This window comes from Lithobates pipiens, unplaced genomic scaffold, assembly GCF_037356315.1.
Source record: "Lithobates pipiens isolate NorthernLeopardFrog02 unplaced genomic scaffold, aLitPip1_a1.2 Scaffold_18, whole genome shotgun sequence".
Classification (NCBI taxonomy): Eukaryota; Metazoa; Chordata; class Amphibia; order Anura; family Ranidae; genus Lithobates; species Lithobates pipiens.
The window spans coordinates 390,501,198-390,518,476 of NW_027507758.1; the positions used below are offsets into that span (position 1 = coordinate 390,501,198).

Genomic DNA, 17,279 nt, shown 5'->3' on the forward strand with positions numbered 1-17,279 from the left:
GCAGCGTTCAGAAAAATTATCGCTTAGTGACACTGGCAAAAGGGGGTGAAAGGGTTAACTAGCGGAAATCAGGGGGTTAAAACCATTATTGGGTAGTATATCGGGGTACCTAGCGCTATAAAAACCTGGCGGTGAACCTAAAAAAATAACTAGCTACCTAGCGACACATGCAGCGATCAGAAAAATGATCGCTTAGTGACACTGGCAAAAGGGGGTGAAAGGGTTAACTAGCGGCAATCAGGGGGTTAAAAACATTATTGGGTAGTATATCGGGGTACCTAGCGATATAAAAACCTGGCGGTGAACCTAAAAAAATAACTAGCTACCTAGCGACACATGCAGCGATCAGAAAAATGATCGCTTAGTGACACTGGCAAAAGGGGGTGAAAGGGTTAACTAGCGGCAATCAGGGGGTTAAAAACATTATTGGGTAGTATATCGGGGTACCTAGCGCTATAAAAACCTGGCGGTGAACCTAAAAAAATAACTAGCTACCTAGCGACTGTAGCGACACTAATGCAGCGATCAGAAAAACGATCGCTTAGTGACACTGGCAAAAGGGGGTGAAAGGGTTAACTAGCGGCAATCAGGGGGTTAAAAACATTATTGGGTAGTATATCGGGGTACCTAGCGATATAAAAACCTGGCGGTGAACCTAAAAAAATAACTAGCTACCTAGCGACACTAGCGACACATGCAGCGATCAGAAAAATGATCGCTTAGTGACACTGGCAAAAGGGGGTGAAAGGGTTAACTCTAGGGGCAATCAGGGGGTTAAATCTTTATTGGGGGGTGATAGGGGGCTACCCTGGACCTAACACTAACTGTCCTGACAGTTTTTACTGTCACAACTGACACTGAATGCATTGATCAGTAAAGAAATGATCAATGCAATCAGTGACACTGTGACTGGGGGGGGAGGGGGGGCGGGGGGGGATCGGGGGGCGATCGGGGGGGGGGGGATCGGGGGGGGTTTGTGTGCCTGTGTGTACCTACATGTCAGTGTAGTGTTCGTGCAGACTTACTTTTACTCTTCTCCTCGTAGTCCGGTCAAAAAGACCGCCCCGAGGAGAATGACATCACTTCCTCCTTCCTGTGTAAACAATACACAGGGGAGGAAGCTTCTCATTGGCCAGGAGCGATCCAGAGGGGGTGGCCGAAAACGAACGGCCATCCCCTCATCACGGAGCGCTCCTGGACCGAATCGGACCGCCGTAACCAGCGGGAGGGGGTCCGATGGGACCCCCCACCCGCTGGAAGGCAATCACGTAGATGTACGTGATTCTGCCTGCCTGTGCCATTGTGCTGACGTACAATGGCAATACGGCGGTCCTGAAGTGGTTAAAAAAAAAAATGTACATTGATACATGTCCCCTGGGGCAGGACCCAGGTCCTCAAACACTTTTTATGACAATACCATGCATATAAGCCTTAAAAATTAGCACTTTTGATTTCTCCCATAGACTTTTAAAGGGTGTTCCGTGGCTTTCGAAAATTTGCCGGGAACACCCCAAATTGTTCTCTATTCGGCAAACAGGCAAATACCCGAACTACAGCATCCACAAATTAAAATAGAAAGGTAGCTTTTTTAATAACAATAACCACTTCCTGCTGCAAGGCCATCATACGACATCCTTAGGTTGAAGTGGTGAAATCTTGATGATGACTGCAGCTACGGGCATCATTCATATACTGCATCTTTGTTTTCAGTGAACTATTCCCTATCTTGTAAAAGCCATCCTAGAGGCTCATGAGCCTCTCCCAGATCTCCTATGAGATTAGGGACCTAGAGAACTGACCCAGCGGTGGCAGATTACTATAGAGCTGGCCAGGGACCGAATGCTCCCCAGTCATCTCTATGGTCCAGGGAGGCCGGAAATGACAAGTTCAGGCACTGGTAGATGTAAACACTGTCAGTTTTGTACCCTGGAAAGCAGAGATTGATTTTTTTTATCTCATGCTTTTCAGGGTAGAGGAGATATCTGGGGTCTTATTGACCCCAGTTTTCTCCATAAAGAGGACCTATCATATCTTATTCCTTTTACAAGGGATGTTTACATTTCTTGTAATAGGATTAAAAGTGATTAAAAAAAATTAAAGAGATGGTGTAAAAAAAAAAAAAAAAAATAATATATAAAAAAAGTTTAAAGCGTCCCTGTCCCCTCATGCTCACGCGCAGAAGCAAACACATACATAGGTCGCACCCGCATATGTAAATGACGTTCGGACTAGACTTCCGCTGTAGCTCTAAACTGGTAATCTGTAAAAAAATGTAAAGCGTCGCCTATGAAGTTTTTTAAATACTGTAGTTTTACTCCATTCTGTCAATGTGCGCAATTCCAAAGCGTCACATGTTTGGTATCTATTTTACAAAACAAATGGTTTATCTACTGTATGGTGTCTTTTTGTATTAAAATCCATTAAAGTGTTTTTTTTTCCCCAAAAAATTCATTTGAAAAATTGCTGCACAAATACCATGTGGCATAAAAAATTACCACGACTGCCATTTTATTATTTAGGGTATTTTCTAAAAATATATATATATATATATATATATATATATATATATATATATATATATATATATATATATATATATATATATATATATATATATATATATATATATATAATGTTTGGGGGTTCTGAGTAATTTTTTTTTTTTAGCAAAAAGAAATATATATTTTTTTTCAAAATGTTCGCTCTTTTCTTCGCTTATATCGCAAAAAATATAAAAAATGTATTTGTGAATAAATACCACCAAAAGAAAGCTATATTTGTGTGAACAAAATGATAAAAAAGTGCAAGAGTGCTGAAAGGTGAAAATTGGCATTGGAAGGAAAGGGGCGAAAGTGCCCAGTATTGAAGTGGTTAACAAATACATTAAGAACGGCCTATATTTAGTATATTTGTCCTTTTTAAAGTCAGTAATAACTCTTTAGGAAATTTCAGATCATAGGTTGATTTACTAAAGGCAAATACGCTGTTCACTTTAACCACTTGCAGACCGGACCAATTTGCTGGTCAAAGACCAGACCCCTTTTTGCGATTCGGCACTGCGTCGCTTTAACTGACAATTGCGCAGTCGTGCGACGTGGCTCCCAAACAAAATTGACGTCCTTTTTTTCCCACAAATAGAGCTTTCTTTTGGTGGTATTTGATCACCCCTGCGGTTTTTATTTTTTGCGCTATAACCAAAAATAGAGCGACAATTTTGAAAAAAACGCATTATTTTTTACTTTTTGTTATAATAAATATCCCCCAAAAATATATAAAAAAACATTTTTTTCCCTCAGTTTAGGCCGATACGTATTCTTCTACATATTTTTGGTAAAAAAAATCGCAATAAGCGATTATTGATTGGTTTGCGCAAAAGTTATAGCGTTTACAAAATAGGGATAGTTTTATAGCATTTTTATTAATAATGTTTTTTTTTTTTTTACTAGTAATGGCGGCGATCAGCGATTTTTATTGTGACTGCGACATTGTGGGGGACCCATCGAACATTTTTGACACATTTTTGGGACCATTGTCATTTATACAGTAATCACTGCTATATAAATGCAGTGATTCCTGTGTAAATGACACTGGCAGTGAAAGGGTTAACCAGTGGGTGGCAGTGTAGGGGTTAAGTGTTCCTAGGGGTGTGTTACTAACTGTGGGGGGGTTGGGCTTTCATTTAGTGAACACTGATCTCTGCTCCAATCACATGGAGCAGGGATCAGCGTCACTAGTTGCTAGGCAGAATGGAGAAATGTTGTTTACACAGCATTTCCTCCATTCGGCCCGCTCAGTGAGACGATCGCGGGGATGCCCGCGGCGATCGAGTCCGGGGGTCCCGACCAGCGCGGGAGCGTGCCGCCGGCGGTGCGCTCCTGATGGCAGGGCGGCATTGAATATTGGACGTACCTGTACGCCAATATGCCTGCCCGTGCCATTCTGTCGACATACATCGTCGTGCGCTGGTCGGGAAGTGGTTAATAGTAAAGTTGCACTTTGTAAGGTAATTTCCCCAGAATCTAATGAATGTGGTGAAATTTCACTTTGCAAAGACAGCAGTTTTCTTGCATTTGATTGCATAATGAAAGTCAGCAAAGCTTCACCTCAATCACTAAACTCTGGGAAAAAATCCTCTTCAAAGTGCAACTTCTCTTTCAAAGTGAAAAGTCTATTTTACTTTAGTAAATCAACACTTATGACTTAAATCTAATGCCCTGTACACACGGTCGGACATTCCGACGACAAAATCCGTCTAATCTAAAATCTGACCGTTCAGAATGAGGTAACGTACAACACGTACGACGGGACTATAAAGAGGCCAGTAGCCAATAGCTTTCATCTTGTAATTTATTCTGAGCATGCATGGCACTTTGTGTGTCGGAATTGTCTGCACACGATCGGAATTTAAGTGACCGGATTTTATTGTAGGAAAATTTTAGATCCAGATCTCAAACTTAGATTAACACAATCGCAATTTCTGACAAAACAATTTTCCGTTGGAAAGTCCGACCGTGAGTACAGGGCATAGGTCTTCTAGATCAGGTTGACAAAGTAATCGTAAATCCTTTAGACGGTGTGCAGGGTGGTATTAAACAGCTGGATAGGCACCTGGATGAACTATCTATGCTTCCCATAGTAAACATATTCTGCCTTACAGTTTTCCAGTAGCATAAAAAATTTAATCTCACTGGCACCTATGTGTAACCCAGAACATTTAATATAGCAGCAGCTGCCATGATAAACTGCTTTTGTTGTATCTATGTCTGCCTAAAAATAAAACTTGCGGGTGCTGCAGAATAAAACTTTATCTGGTTGTAAGCCAACCACTTAATCCAAAGTAGCAATTGAAAAGTCAAACAGAAGCTGGGATTGAATTCTTAGTTTATTCAAGATCTCTCCAAGTATATACTCCTGTTACCTAAAATATGCAAACTTTTGACCTGAATATAGAAAAAAAAAAAAAGAAAACCATATAGAAATGACTTGAACAAGAACAGAAAAGAAGGATAGCCTGTGGTTTGGGAACTGCAGATTTGCAAAGCTATTCCATAGAGAAGAATTCTATAGAAGGGCGCATTAAATGACCAGTAAACGTGAAACAAAACATTACTTTACTCAAGATAACTATTACCGTTTACAAAAATGCACCCATACATGCACATATTGATTTAACCGAGGACGATTTACTATGTGGACTACTGTTTTTGTCATTTGCAATCTTAGACTAAATAAAAGCTCATCTCTGCGTAAACCTAAAGGGGTTCCCCTATGCCTCTCTTTTCCTTTTTTTAATAAATACTATTGTTTTTAATACTTCACTGCTGTTTTTTCTGTTTTATCGTACATGTTATTTAGAGGAATTGGACATTTTTAATGCTCCACTTTAAGCATTTAAAAAAGTGCTGCTCCTGGCCCAATGGAATACATTTATTTTTTCTTAGTACAGGCCAGTGTTTACTACATGCTATTTTTTTTTACACCTGTTACATATTACCCAATAAAATTGACATTTTTATTTTTACTGATTAGGCTCCCATTGATTTCAATAGGGTTCATGTTTGACAACTTCTTGAACCAAACCCACGGCATCTCAGCACATCACTAGCCTTGATATACTACAACTCTGAAAAAATCTTTTGAGCTTTTGAGCTTGCTCTGTGGTGTTGCTGTGGGTACTGGCAGGGAAATAGAGATCAACTGAAAACAATATTGTGGTGCCCAGATCTACCGCGCTAATAGTATACAACTATTTAGATAATTAATATAGTATCAGCAACATGGTGCAGTCCAGGCAACCACAAAAACTACATATAAGAAAAAAATAAAGGACAAGGCCTTCCAAAGGGGTTGCAGTAACTGAACACAATGGTTGAATTTAATTAAATTGTATTTAGAAAAAACACACCATAATATCAAATATGACAAAATAAATGTTGACATATTTGATATTATGGTGTGTTTTTTCTAAATAAAATGTTATGAAATTCAACTGTAGTGTTCAGTTAGTGTGACCCCTTTGAAAGGCCTTGTCCTTTCTTTTTTTCTTCTAGTTAAATAGAGAACTCCAATATCTGCAGCATCACTAATTGTAAGTGGGTATTGACACTGTTATTTTGCATTTGCTGTAACAGTGTTGCACAGCCATTTTATTATTTATCTCTATAAAAGCCTTGCCATACATCCTGGGTATGCATGCAGCCCACATGGAGAATCTGAATTTCACAGCATTCTGCATTTCACTTCAAAGCACATGTGGTCCACATCTTTGCCATGATGGAGAAAGATGCTATGGTGAGTGTGGCCAGGCTTGGACTGGCCATAGGACAAACCAGCACTTGCTCTGTGAGTTGGGGTCGCTGGTTCACACATCCCAGAACTGCCACCAGCATCATCCCTTACAACCTGTAATGCTAGTGGAGGAGCCTGGATGGACCTCCTGTACCCGCCCTCCCCCTGCAGCCAGCCGCCACATTTAGAGGCTGGTCAGTGTCTCTTCCATCAACTGGATTGATGAGGAGAGGGCACCATTTCTGGGAAAGAGTTCTGCACCCTTTGCGGGGTCCTGGACCTGGACACCCGGAGCAGCTGGCAGAGCACTTCACCTTCCATCACTTCCATGCCAGGCTCTGCAGGTGGGGCCCTCTGCCTATCTGGGAGCCAAGGGAGCCAGATCCAGCTGAACAGGAGGAAGAGCCCGGGGATGACCCTGACAGAGGAGGATTAGGAGCTAAAGAGGCTGGAGGATGAAACCGACTTCCCTGGGAACTGATGGAGGACATAAGGATGGCTGCAGAGCAGTAATGGCTGTTGCCTAGCACTGCAGGTGAGTCAGAGTAGGGGCTCTGCCACTAAGGGGATCAATTATCGAATAAAGGCTTAAAGTAGAAGAACCTGATCACTAACACTTCTAGTATGTTTTACAAAGTCATTGCATTTTCAAAAATAGTTTTCAGTCTTTTTTTTCTGCAGCTTTCATATGTATAATACCTTGGCCATAAGTCCTTGTTCAGGGACTTCCTATTAGGCTACATTCAGATAGCCAAATAGCAGTGACCAGGGGCAGCCTAGGAACAATCAGTACATTATTGATGGCAGTTGTAAATGTGTGCAAACAGAGGCAACTGTAAACAGCAGAGACTGTCGGGTCCGGACTGGCCATAGGGCACACCGGGCATTTGGTTTAAAAAAAAAAGAAAAGAAAAATGGACTGCTCAGTCTAAAATGCCTTGGCCTATTTTTTTGGCCCGCTCACACCTCTTATTATGATAGAGCTAAGATTTTAAAAGGTCACTGCCCATAACATATTACAATCCACTTTAAGGAGCATAAAGCCATGGTGAAAAAGAAATCTTTATCCGCAGGGTCCATTATATACTACATTCTACCTTATATTTATATTATATATAAATATAATATATATATATATTATAGCCACACCAGCGTTCCCCATCACTATAAGCCACAATAATATCACCAATATATTTCTCATAGTTCTCCAGTTATTTGGTACACAATATCAATTTTCCAGTTCACTGTGCCTACATGTATTTAAAATGGACATTGTTCTAAGTTCCTCCGCTGTATTTTCAGGTTGGAGAGACATGCAATATAACAGCGAGATCATTTGATGTATATCCTGCTGTAGATTACCAGCCCCTGGATGAAATCCTAAATTAAATTTAAACCAACTGCTATTGTTACATTGTTTTCTGGTGAGTGTGGTGTCTAAGGGGAGCGGTATTCACCAAGTATTCACCAAGTGTGTCTTTGGTGATTGGACTCACGGAATATCAAGATTTCAGTGTATCATCTTATGAATGTTACTCTTCTAAAAACAATAAGGAATGGCGTAGGGGCTTTTGGATGGGACAGATTGGAGGTGAGGGAGAGAGAATTTTTATGATTTAGGGAGGGGTTGTTCTGACCGCTACAAAGTGTTTTAACTATTTTACTAAATATATTTATAGCAGCCTCCTAATTAGGTTGCTAGGATGTTAGGCAAATGTAGTTCTTTTGGCTCCTCTGTGATCAATGGAGTAGATGTTGTTGTTTTTGGCTGTTCTGGATCTCACAAGCTGCATATTTGATTGCTCTTCTCTGCTTTCTGGAGGCTTCTGGAACATAGGAGGTTGGGCAAGGCAAATGGGCAGCCTGAATATATATTGTGCTTCAGCCAATTCCTGGGGAGATGGGCCCAGCAGGTGGCCAGAGCGTACATAAATAGAATTAGACCTGGAGTATTGGTGGTTCTTTTTCTACTGGAAGAGTTTCCAGCTTTTTGGGGCCTTGCCCCTCTGGGCAAACTATTGGAGTTCATAAAACAATTCACTACGCTTAGTGTTAGGTAAATTGATATACATACATATATATCTTAAACAGTCCCAATAAGTGATGATATAAGGTGCTTGTGCCTAGTAACGTATCCGCGTGCAGATGTGCTCAGACTGGGTGCCCCACATGGATGTGTGCTTACCACCTATCTATAGAGTGGTCTCTCAAGCATGTGGGGATACCCCTGTAGAAGTCTGTTGGCTGACATCTCATGCAGAAAAATGCCTCATATAGATGGATGGAAATGACAGAAAGAAATCCTCATTGCGCAGTGCCATTATAAACTATTTATTTTGTTAAAAACAATATACATTTTCCACTCACATTTGAAGATGCCTAATGTCCTGGAACCTGCATGTATAGCAGGTGATTATGTTATTGGGTAATCGGCCCACTCATGGATAACACCGCTCTCAGCGTTCGGCTCGATTCCTGGGTGTTCGTAGGGGCGAAAATATGTCACAATAATGCAGTAAAACCTTGGCGCGTTTCAGCCAATCATAGGGCCATCATCAGGAAGTTTGGTAATCGAGCCGAACATTTATAATGGCACTGCGCATTGAGTATTTCTTTCTGTCATTTCCATCCAACAATATGAGGCATTTTTCTGCATGAGAGGCCAGCCAACAGACTTCTACAGGGGTATCCCCACACACTTGAAAGACCACACTAGAGATAGGTGGTCAACTCCTAGAGGTGAGTGCACATTCATGTGGGGCACCCAGTCTGAGCACATCTGCATACAATTACGTTACTAGGCACGAGAACCTTATATCATCACTTATTGGGACTGTATAAGATATATATGTGTGTATATCAATTTACCTAACACCAAGCTCAGTGAATTGTTTTATATTGTATATTATTTCTTACTGCAGGTTGTGTACTGTTGTGCAATCTACTTGAATATTATCTAGAGGCGCTTAGGTTTAATTTTTTCTTGTTGGAGTTTACTTCATGTTTATTCAGGTCCCAACTAAGGCATATCTGGGGGATAACTTCTAAGGATCCTTTTCTGATGATGATCAAAATAAAGATTTCACCTAAGGACGTGGTCTGGAGAGCTCGCTGTAGAGTGTCGAGGGGAAATTGGAAATTGGAAAGGGTCTGGCTGTCCTGGACCATTGTGAGCATTAACCTCTCCCCCACTAAAGAGTATCCAGTGAATACTGCAAGGAGGCATCAGATGATCCTGTGACATTGTGAGTACTGACCTGAGTTCAAGGCCTAATCTATCTAAAACCGAGCTCTTAATATTTCCTCCCCTACGTGCTCCTTCGCCTGACTTCTCTGTCAAGATCAATGGCACATCTATCAGTCCATCCCCACATGCCAGGGTGCTAGGGGTAACCTTAGACTCCGAACTGTCCTTTCAGGCCCACATACAAGACCTGATCAAACCATGTCGCCTTAGCCTCCGCAACATTTCCAGAATATGCCCTTTTTAACGAATGACCCCACCAAGCTTCTAATTCACTCCCTGGCCATCTCTCGCCTCGACTACTGCAACTCCCTCCTCATTGGATTACCTTTACATAGACTATCCCCCCTTCAGTCCATAATGAATGCCGCTGCCAGACTCATCCACCTTACCAGCCATTCAGTGTCCTCCACCCCTCTCTGCCAATCCCTGCACTGGCTTCCACTCACCCACGAATAAAATTCAAAGTACTAACAATAATTTACAAAGCCATCCATAACTCTGCACCTAGTTACATCACTAACCTAGTCCCAAAATACCAACCAAGCCGCTCTCTTCAGTCATCCCAAGATCTCCTGCTCTCTAGCTCCCTTGTCACCTCCTCCCATGCTCGCCTCCAGGATTTCTCCAGAGCTTCTCCCATCTCTTTGGAACTCCCTACCCCAATCTGTCCGACTGTCCCCTAATCTTCCCCCCACAGCTATTACCCTTTGTATCAATTGCCCCTTCCTTTTTAGATTGTAAGCTCTAACGAGCAGGGCCCTCTGATTCCTCTTATACCAAATAGTAATGTAACTGTAATGTCAGGGTGTGTACAAATATTCAGTAGATTTGAAGTATCAGAATTTACCCTGCATTCAATCTGAATTCTTCAGCAATAAAAATCCTAAAAAGACATCCCCTCGACTGATTAATGTGCCAAAGTAAGTAAACTGTTACTGTTTGCCTGGCTGCCTCTGCACTAATCTTGGGAAAGAACTATTTAAATTACAGCTCCTTTGGGGGATAGCACTACATATTTATAGTCTTCAATCTGGAAAACAAGATTACACTTGTGCATTTTCATCAACTAATTATTTAAGCTATGTGAACCTCTTGGTTATGGTCTCTATGTTTTCACCACAATAAAATACAGAAAAATGATGGTCAGTCCCACCATTACCCTATCATGACTGACAAAAACAACTGCAGTTGCTGCCTACCCGGATTGATGTTTACTCCTCTTCTTTTTACATGGAATGACAACCATCTACACTTCCTTATGATCACACTGACCCAAGGACAGACACATATTCACCATTACCCCCCAACAAAAATGGCCATATGCATTGACAGTCACCCATAATTCCCACAAATTGACACTTGCATGTTGTACCCAAGCTTCCTTTCCCCAGTATGATAACCACTTACACCTCCTTACTAACACAAATTGTTAAACCTGCGCTTGACTGCCACTTAAACAAATTGCCTCCTTGTACTTGTGGTCTGAAAGCCACATTAAGCCTAGATTGTTGGACACCTACATAAAAACTTTCAAGAATTGATACGTATTGTATCTTTAATAAATCAGTAACTTGCATCAATACACAGATGTTTTCTTTTGTTAAGATTCATATACTTCTGTTTAACATATACACACCCACACAAACTTTATATATATTTATCTCTCACTCTTACTATTATACACATATATTCCAATTATTAACACACTACCTATTTGAATATTCCTTGATGATTTGATAAATACTAATCTTTAAAGTTTCATTCCCAAAGCGATTGTTGCTCCGATCCTTGTAGATGCGAAATTCTGCTGCTGTGACGGCTTCCCCACGTGGGATTTGAGTGAGGTCAAATCGGAATTCCTTGTAGTGCCTTCGGTGGTGTGAAAAGTCCTTGTCTCTTTCAACTGAAAGGAAAAAGAAAATTCCAGGAGTGAGCCCTAAATACAGCCAATGATTAACTGTGAATTTATATGGCTTAGAAATGAAAACATTCTGGCAGCCTTGTATGACAGTGGGTAAACAGCAAAACCACAAATCCAGACATAGCTTCCAGGTAAAGGAAGAAGTAGTTTTGACTTCAAAAGGGAAAGAAAAAAAAAACTCATTAGTTTACTAAGATTTCACAAGAGCAACTGGAAATAATAGTAGAACAGCTAAAACGTTTATGCTGTAAAAGTGGTTTCAAAAAACAGGCAGAGGAAAGGTAAGAATGAAAGAGGACACTGTACTGCAAGGGAACAACTTATATGGAAAATAGAAATCCCTAGCAGACCCACAACTGATATTTATTCAACACCATCACCACCCCCACTCATACATAATAAAATGTGCAGAAACGAATCTGTCTGTAGAAAGTATGTATGTTTTAAAATTGGTTACAATTGGTTCAGGCAATAATTTATTTTTTGAAATTCCAATTTTATTTAGAATTATGATAAGGACAAATGATAATATACTCTGGGGCAATTTGTATGAAAGACTTTAAAATAACTATAGTGACTCTGATTTCCAAATATAGTACATTATGTTCACTTTCAAAGTTAGTTGGTACTGACAGTATTTCACTTTGCAAATAACCACGTGCAGAGAAAATTAAATGAACAGGATTTTTTCTGGCACGTGATTGGACGACTGAAGTCAGCACTATTTCACTTTGTTCAGTAAGGCTAAAGTGAAATAAAGTAAGGGAAAAATCCCCTCAGCAAAAAGAAAATGTTAGTGAATGAAAGTTGTGCTGACTTCAGTCATTCAATCATGGGTGATTAAAATCTTGTTTTACCATTGCTATCAATTTGGATACTTTCTACTAAATACATTTTCACCCATTTGGACAAGAATCTACTTATAAAATCCTCATCAGTGAATTAAAGTGATAATAAAGTCTTGTTTTTTTTTGTTTTTGTTTTTTAAAAGATAACCAGCATGTTATACTTACCTGCTCTGTGCAGTGGTTTTGCACAGATCAGCCCAGATCCTCCTTTTCTCTGGTCCTGGCTCCTCCTGAGTATCCCCACAGATAGCAGCTTGCTATGGGGCACCTGAGCCGAGCCTCAGCTCCCTGTCTCCATTCAGATAGAAAGGCATGGCCCACCCCTGCACCCTCTCTCTCCTCATTGGCTTACTGACTTTGATTGACAGTAGCGGGAGCCAATGGAGCCTCCTTTCTGTTGAGTGTCTCCACAGCAAGCAGCTTGCTATGGGGCACCTGAGCCAAGCCTCAGCTCACTGTGTCCATTCAGATATAGAGGCATGGCCCACCTCCACACCCTCTCTCTCCTCATTGGCTTACTGACTTTGATTGACAGTAGCGGGAGCCAATGGAGCCTCCTTTCTGGTAAGTGTCCCCACAGCAAGCAGCTTGCTATGGGGCACCTGAGCCAAGCCTCAGCTCACTGAGTCCATTCAGATATAGAGGCATGGCCCACCCCCACGCCCTCTCTCTCCTCATTGGCTTACTGAATTTGATTGACAGCAGCGGGAGCCAATGGAGCATCACTGCTGTCTCAGCCAATGAGAAGGGAGAGTACTAGACAGTTAAGTCTCTTGTGCAACATCGCTGGTGGGGCTCAGGTAAGTATTAGCAGGGCTGCTGCACACAGAAGGCTAGGCTTTATCTTAATGCATAAAAAATGTTTTGCCTTTACAACCGCTTTAAGTTTGATAACTTACTGTGAGGGAGGAGGGGATACTGAATTAGCTTGGGCAAAAGCAAGCACACAGGTAAGAGGAGTGGACAGCGCCAGGGGGGACTCCGGAAGAGGAAGTAAGGGTCTGCTCTGTGCAATACCATTGCATAGAACAGGTAAGTATAATGACACATTTATTATTTTACTTAGAAAATAGACTTTACAACCACTTTAATGTGACAGATTCCTCTGAGGGATAAAGCTGCTTATATACATAAAATACACAAACACCAAGTCTTACTTTTATGTACAGTTGCAGTGAAGAGAATGTATAATGGACAGAAAAATTAAACAATGGTCTCACTCTGATGAATAAAAGGTGGTGCATTTTGCCCTTTTCTTTTTCTTTTGGCTAAGTTATAAAACAGATAACTGCTTTTTAAATGTGCAGTATAAGCATTATAGCAACATTTCGGTGTTCTCTGGGTGATATAACTTCAATCTATAGTTTTCCGCAGATGCTGTGTTCTATTCTATTAATAAGTCTTCACTGATTTTAAAATATCATCTCAACACACAAGTGAATTCCAGATGGAGTGTGAATTTGTAAAACTTCACTATGATACATTTGACAACAATTTAAGATGAATAAGGCTGCATCAATGATTTGCTTGGTTCTTTGTCTGGAAACCTCTTTTTAGAGGAAGAAAACGGTAAACCAACTGCTGAATGTTGAACTAGACAGGAGGATGTGGCTGGTATTTAAACTTTCACCTTCAATTTGCCACAACCTGGAAAAACTGTTAAGATCTGCAAATGCTGTAGACAGCCTTAAGTATAATAGCTGGTTTCTCATTGTATGATATGCAACACAAAAAAGGTTCCAGACAAGAGATTTGCATTTTGCATTTACATCCACACTGTATGAACCAAAACCCTAAACTGATGCAAGAGCTACCTGCTTGAGAAGCTTTTCTGTCTGCCTGCCTGCATCCTTAAATAAATACCAAAAAGTGCTGCATTCACCCTAATAGGCACTGCAGGAGCTATCACCTCTCCAAAGAGCATAGTATTTGTAAAACTGTAATCATAAGTACTGTATGTATTAAATGCACATACATTTTTAAACCAATGCCAGTTACATTTTTATACACTCTTTTTCATTAAGAATAATATATATATATATATATATATATATATATATATATATATATATATATATATATATATATATATATATATAACAAAATTAAAAGTAGATAAACAGATAGAAATCAAAATCAAATCAATATTTGGTGTGACCACCCTTTGGCTTCAAAATAGCATTGATTCTTCAATTCTAGGTGCACTCGCACTTCTCCTCAGTTCAATTTTCTCTGTTAATAGCATACATGCCTTTAGTAAATCAAGCCCTTTGCCCTCCCTTGAAAGTTTTGCATGTGGCAGACCTTTATGCAGTAAGGTCTCCCTTGTTATTGCGTAAGATTCACATTGAACCTGTTAATATAGCATCCTACATATTTAATTTACTTTGATTTAAAGTGTACCCATGGTTCAAATGTAAAGCCATATCTTCATTTCCGCATTGAATTTCAATTGCCGTATTTAGCAGCGTATAACACGCACAGGGTCAGTGCCCATGAATGCCACCTTATCAGTGCCCATCTGCAGCCTCACCATTGCCCATCACTGCAGTCTGATCAATGCCCCTCTGCAGCCTTTCCCATCATTGCAGCCTGATCAGTGCCCATCTGCAGCCTTGCCCATCATTGCAGGCTGCTCAGTTCCTGTCTGCAGCCTTGCCCATCATTGCAGCCTAATCAGTGCCTATCTGCAGCCTTGCCCATCATTGCAGCCTAATCAGTGCCTCTCTTCATCTGAAGCTTTTCCATTGGCGGAAATGACAGAGCCAGATCCCCTGTGTACTCAGCTCGGCTCACTGTCATGCCCAGTCCCGCCCTTTGGCTTGGCTCCTATGATGGACATAACACCGGTCCAATACCAGGACGTCAATGCTAGCAACCGTCCAGGACTGGTGGGACTGCGAGCCGAGTACACAGGAGATCCGGCTCTGTCTATTGTGGCGGAGCTCCTTCCCCTCCGAAGCAGCCCTATATCAGTATATTACACGCACACACAATTTCCTCCTTTTTTAAGGGGGGGGGGAGTGCATGTTATATGCTGATAAATATGATATTTCTGTCTATATGTATTATTCTTAACAGTTGAAGTTTCAAACTGTACTTTGTGAATAATGTCACATATTTTTTGCCTTGAAAGCAGTACTACGTATTCACTATGTTCTGTGAATATGCACTGCTGTGCCACAAATTTCACAGATTTTGCTGTCTAAACTACAGAGTTGCTGGAAAAAGGAGTTTCAGGAGGCGGAGTCAGAAAACACACCGCATATGACATCATCACTGCTTGCAGGAAGCGAGGTACCATGGGATATGTAGTCCTTATAAAATTGAACATAAACCAAAGGGGTGAGCAGAGGGGAAACTGAAAAGAATGCAGGGAATGCAGGAAGTTGTCGAAAGAGATGGCTAGCAGATAGGCAGATTTTACACATGAAAGGACGTTTTTTTTTTTAACAAAATATGTACTGAACTGTTAAAAATAACTATCATTTGTATTGCTATTTTGGTATTATAAAATGAAAATGTATGCTGTGACTTTAGATTATTATTTAGATCATTTATGAGTGTATCTTATTGGTTATTCACACTGGTTCGATATAATTGTTTAATTGTACACTAGTGCACATATCAGCAAATTCTATAACTGTATGCAAGTGCAAGAAAAGGGGGTGATTTAGGCATTCCTTTTGTTTATTCATGTTGTAGGTAATTAATTTATAAATAAAACATATACTAAATGTATTATTTTTTCAAACTCCCTATTTTAGACCTTGTAACAGTTCACATGCTTCAAGGCTCCATAATTAAATTTTCAAGTGTGCGGACCATGATGCCAGCTGGTGTGGGAGGTGAGGGAAGGTGATTATAATACATAAGTGCAGCACAGACTGGGGTTAGTGGAGAGAGTGCTATGAGATACTTACCCTTTTCATTTTTTACTTTAAATTAAATTAAGCTTGTGGGTGGCTGGAATCAATAGTTCTTTTTACATTTTTGCATTTCAGAGTTTTTAAATTTACTGTTTTTTTTACTTCACTTACCAATAAAGCATTATTTGCATAAAAAAATGAAAAAATTAAGTTTTTATTTGTGAACTGTTATCATATGAGGGTGTGGCTTTAAATAGAACACAAATAATGTGAATAACAGTAAAAGCTTGGATTGAAAGCATAATTTGTTCCAGAAACATGTTTGTAATCCAAAGCACTTGTACATCAAAGCAAATTTCCCCATAAGAAATAATGGAAACTCAAATGATTTGTTCCACAACCATTTATTCATAAATCCTTCAGTTTAAAGTCCATATAAAAAGATTATAGCTATGTGATGGGTTGTGTAACCATAACATGTCCATCAAATGGACAAATGGCAGCCTCCACAGGGGGATTAGAAGCAAACTCCAGCAGGAGCTATAGAGTATAAAAGAGAAGAGAGCCGCCTCTAAGTGTAGCAATATGGTTAAATTTAATGAAGGTACAACATTTAGCAACTCACATGGTTGATGATTTAAAGAGGCTCATCTAAGTATGCAGGCATCTGGGGTAAAGCTGTTCACATAGACCATCCCCCACACCGCCGGCCCTCACCGCTGTCAGTCTGCAATTGTGACTGGGAATTCTACCCTGCAGTAGAGCGATTGAACTGCTCGTGGAGCGCAGTGTGGAAGAGACGACATCGATGGCGGTAAGGAGGACGGTCTATGTGGACAGCTTTACCCCGGATGCCTACTTAGATGTGCCTGTTTTAATCATCAACCATGTGAGTTGGTAAATGTTGCACCTTCATTAAATGTAACTATATTGCTACACTTAGAGGTGCCTCTATTCTCTTTTATACTCAGTTGTGACATGACGCTATTTGTATATCAAGACATTGCTTGTATATCAAGTCAAAATTTATTAAAAAGTTTTGACTTGCAAAATGCTCTCAAACCAAGATTTTACTGTATATTATATGTCTGCAGTTGGTGGAGTCA

The 17,279-nt window shown here is 40.3% G+C and overlaps 1 protein-coding gene across 1 annotated transcript in view; it reads right to left on the bottom strand.

The window, feature by feature from the left end:
* The window catches only part of BMP5 (bone morphogenetic protein 5), a 224,369-nt gene that overhangs the window by 62,240 nt on the left and 144,850 nt on the right, over positions 1-17,279 (bottom strand). Inside the window, exon 2 of the mRNA XM_077487820.1 lies at positions 11,246-11,438. Coding sequence (XP_077343946.1) covers positions 11,246-11,438 — 193 coding nt within the window. The remainder of the gene's footprint in view (positions 1-11,245; positions 11,439-17,279) is intronic.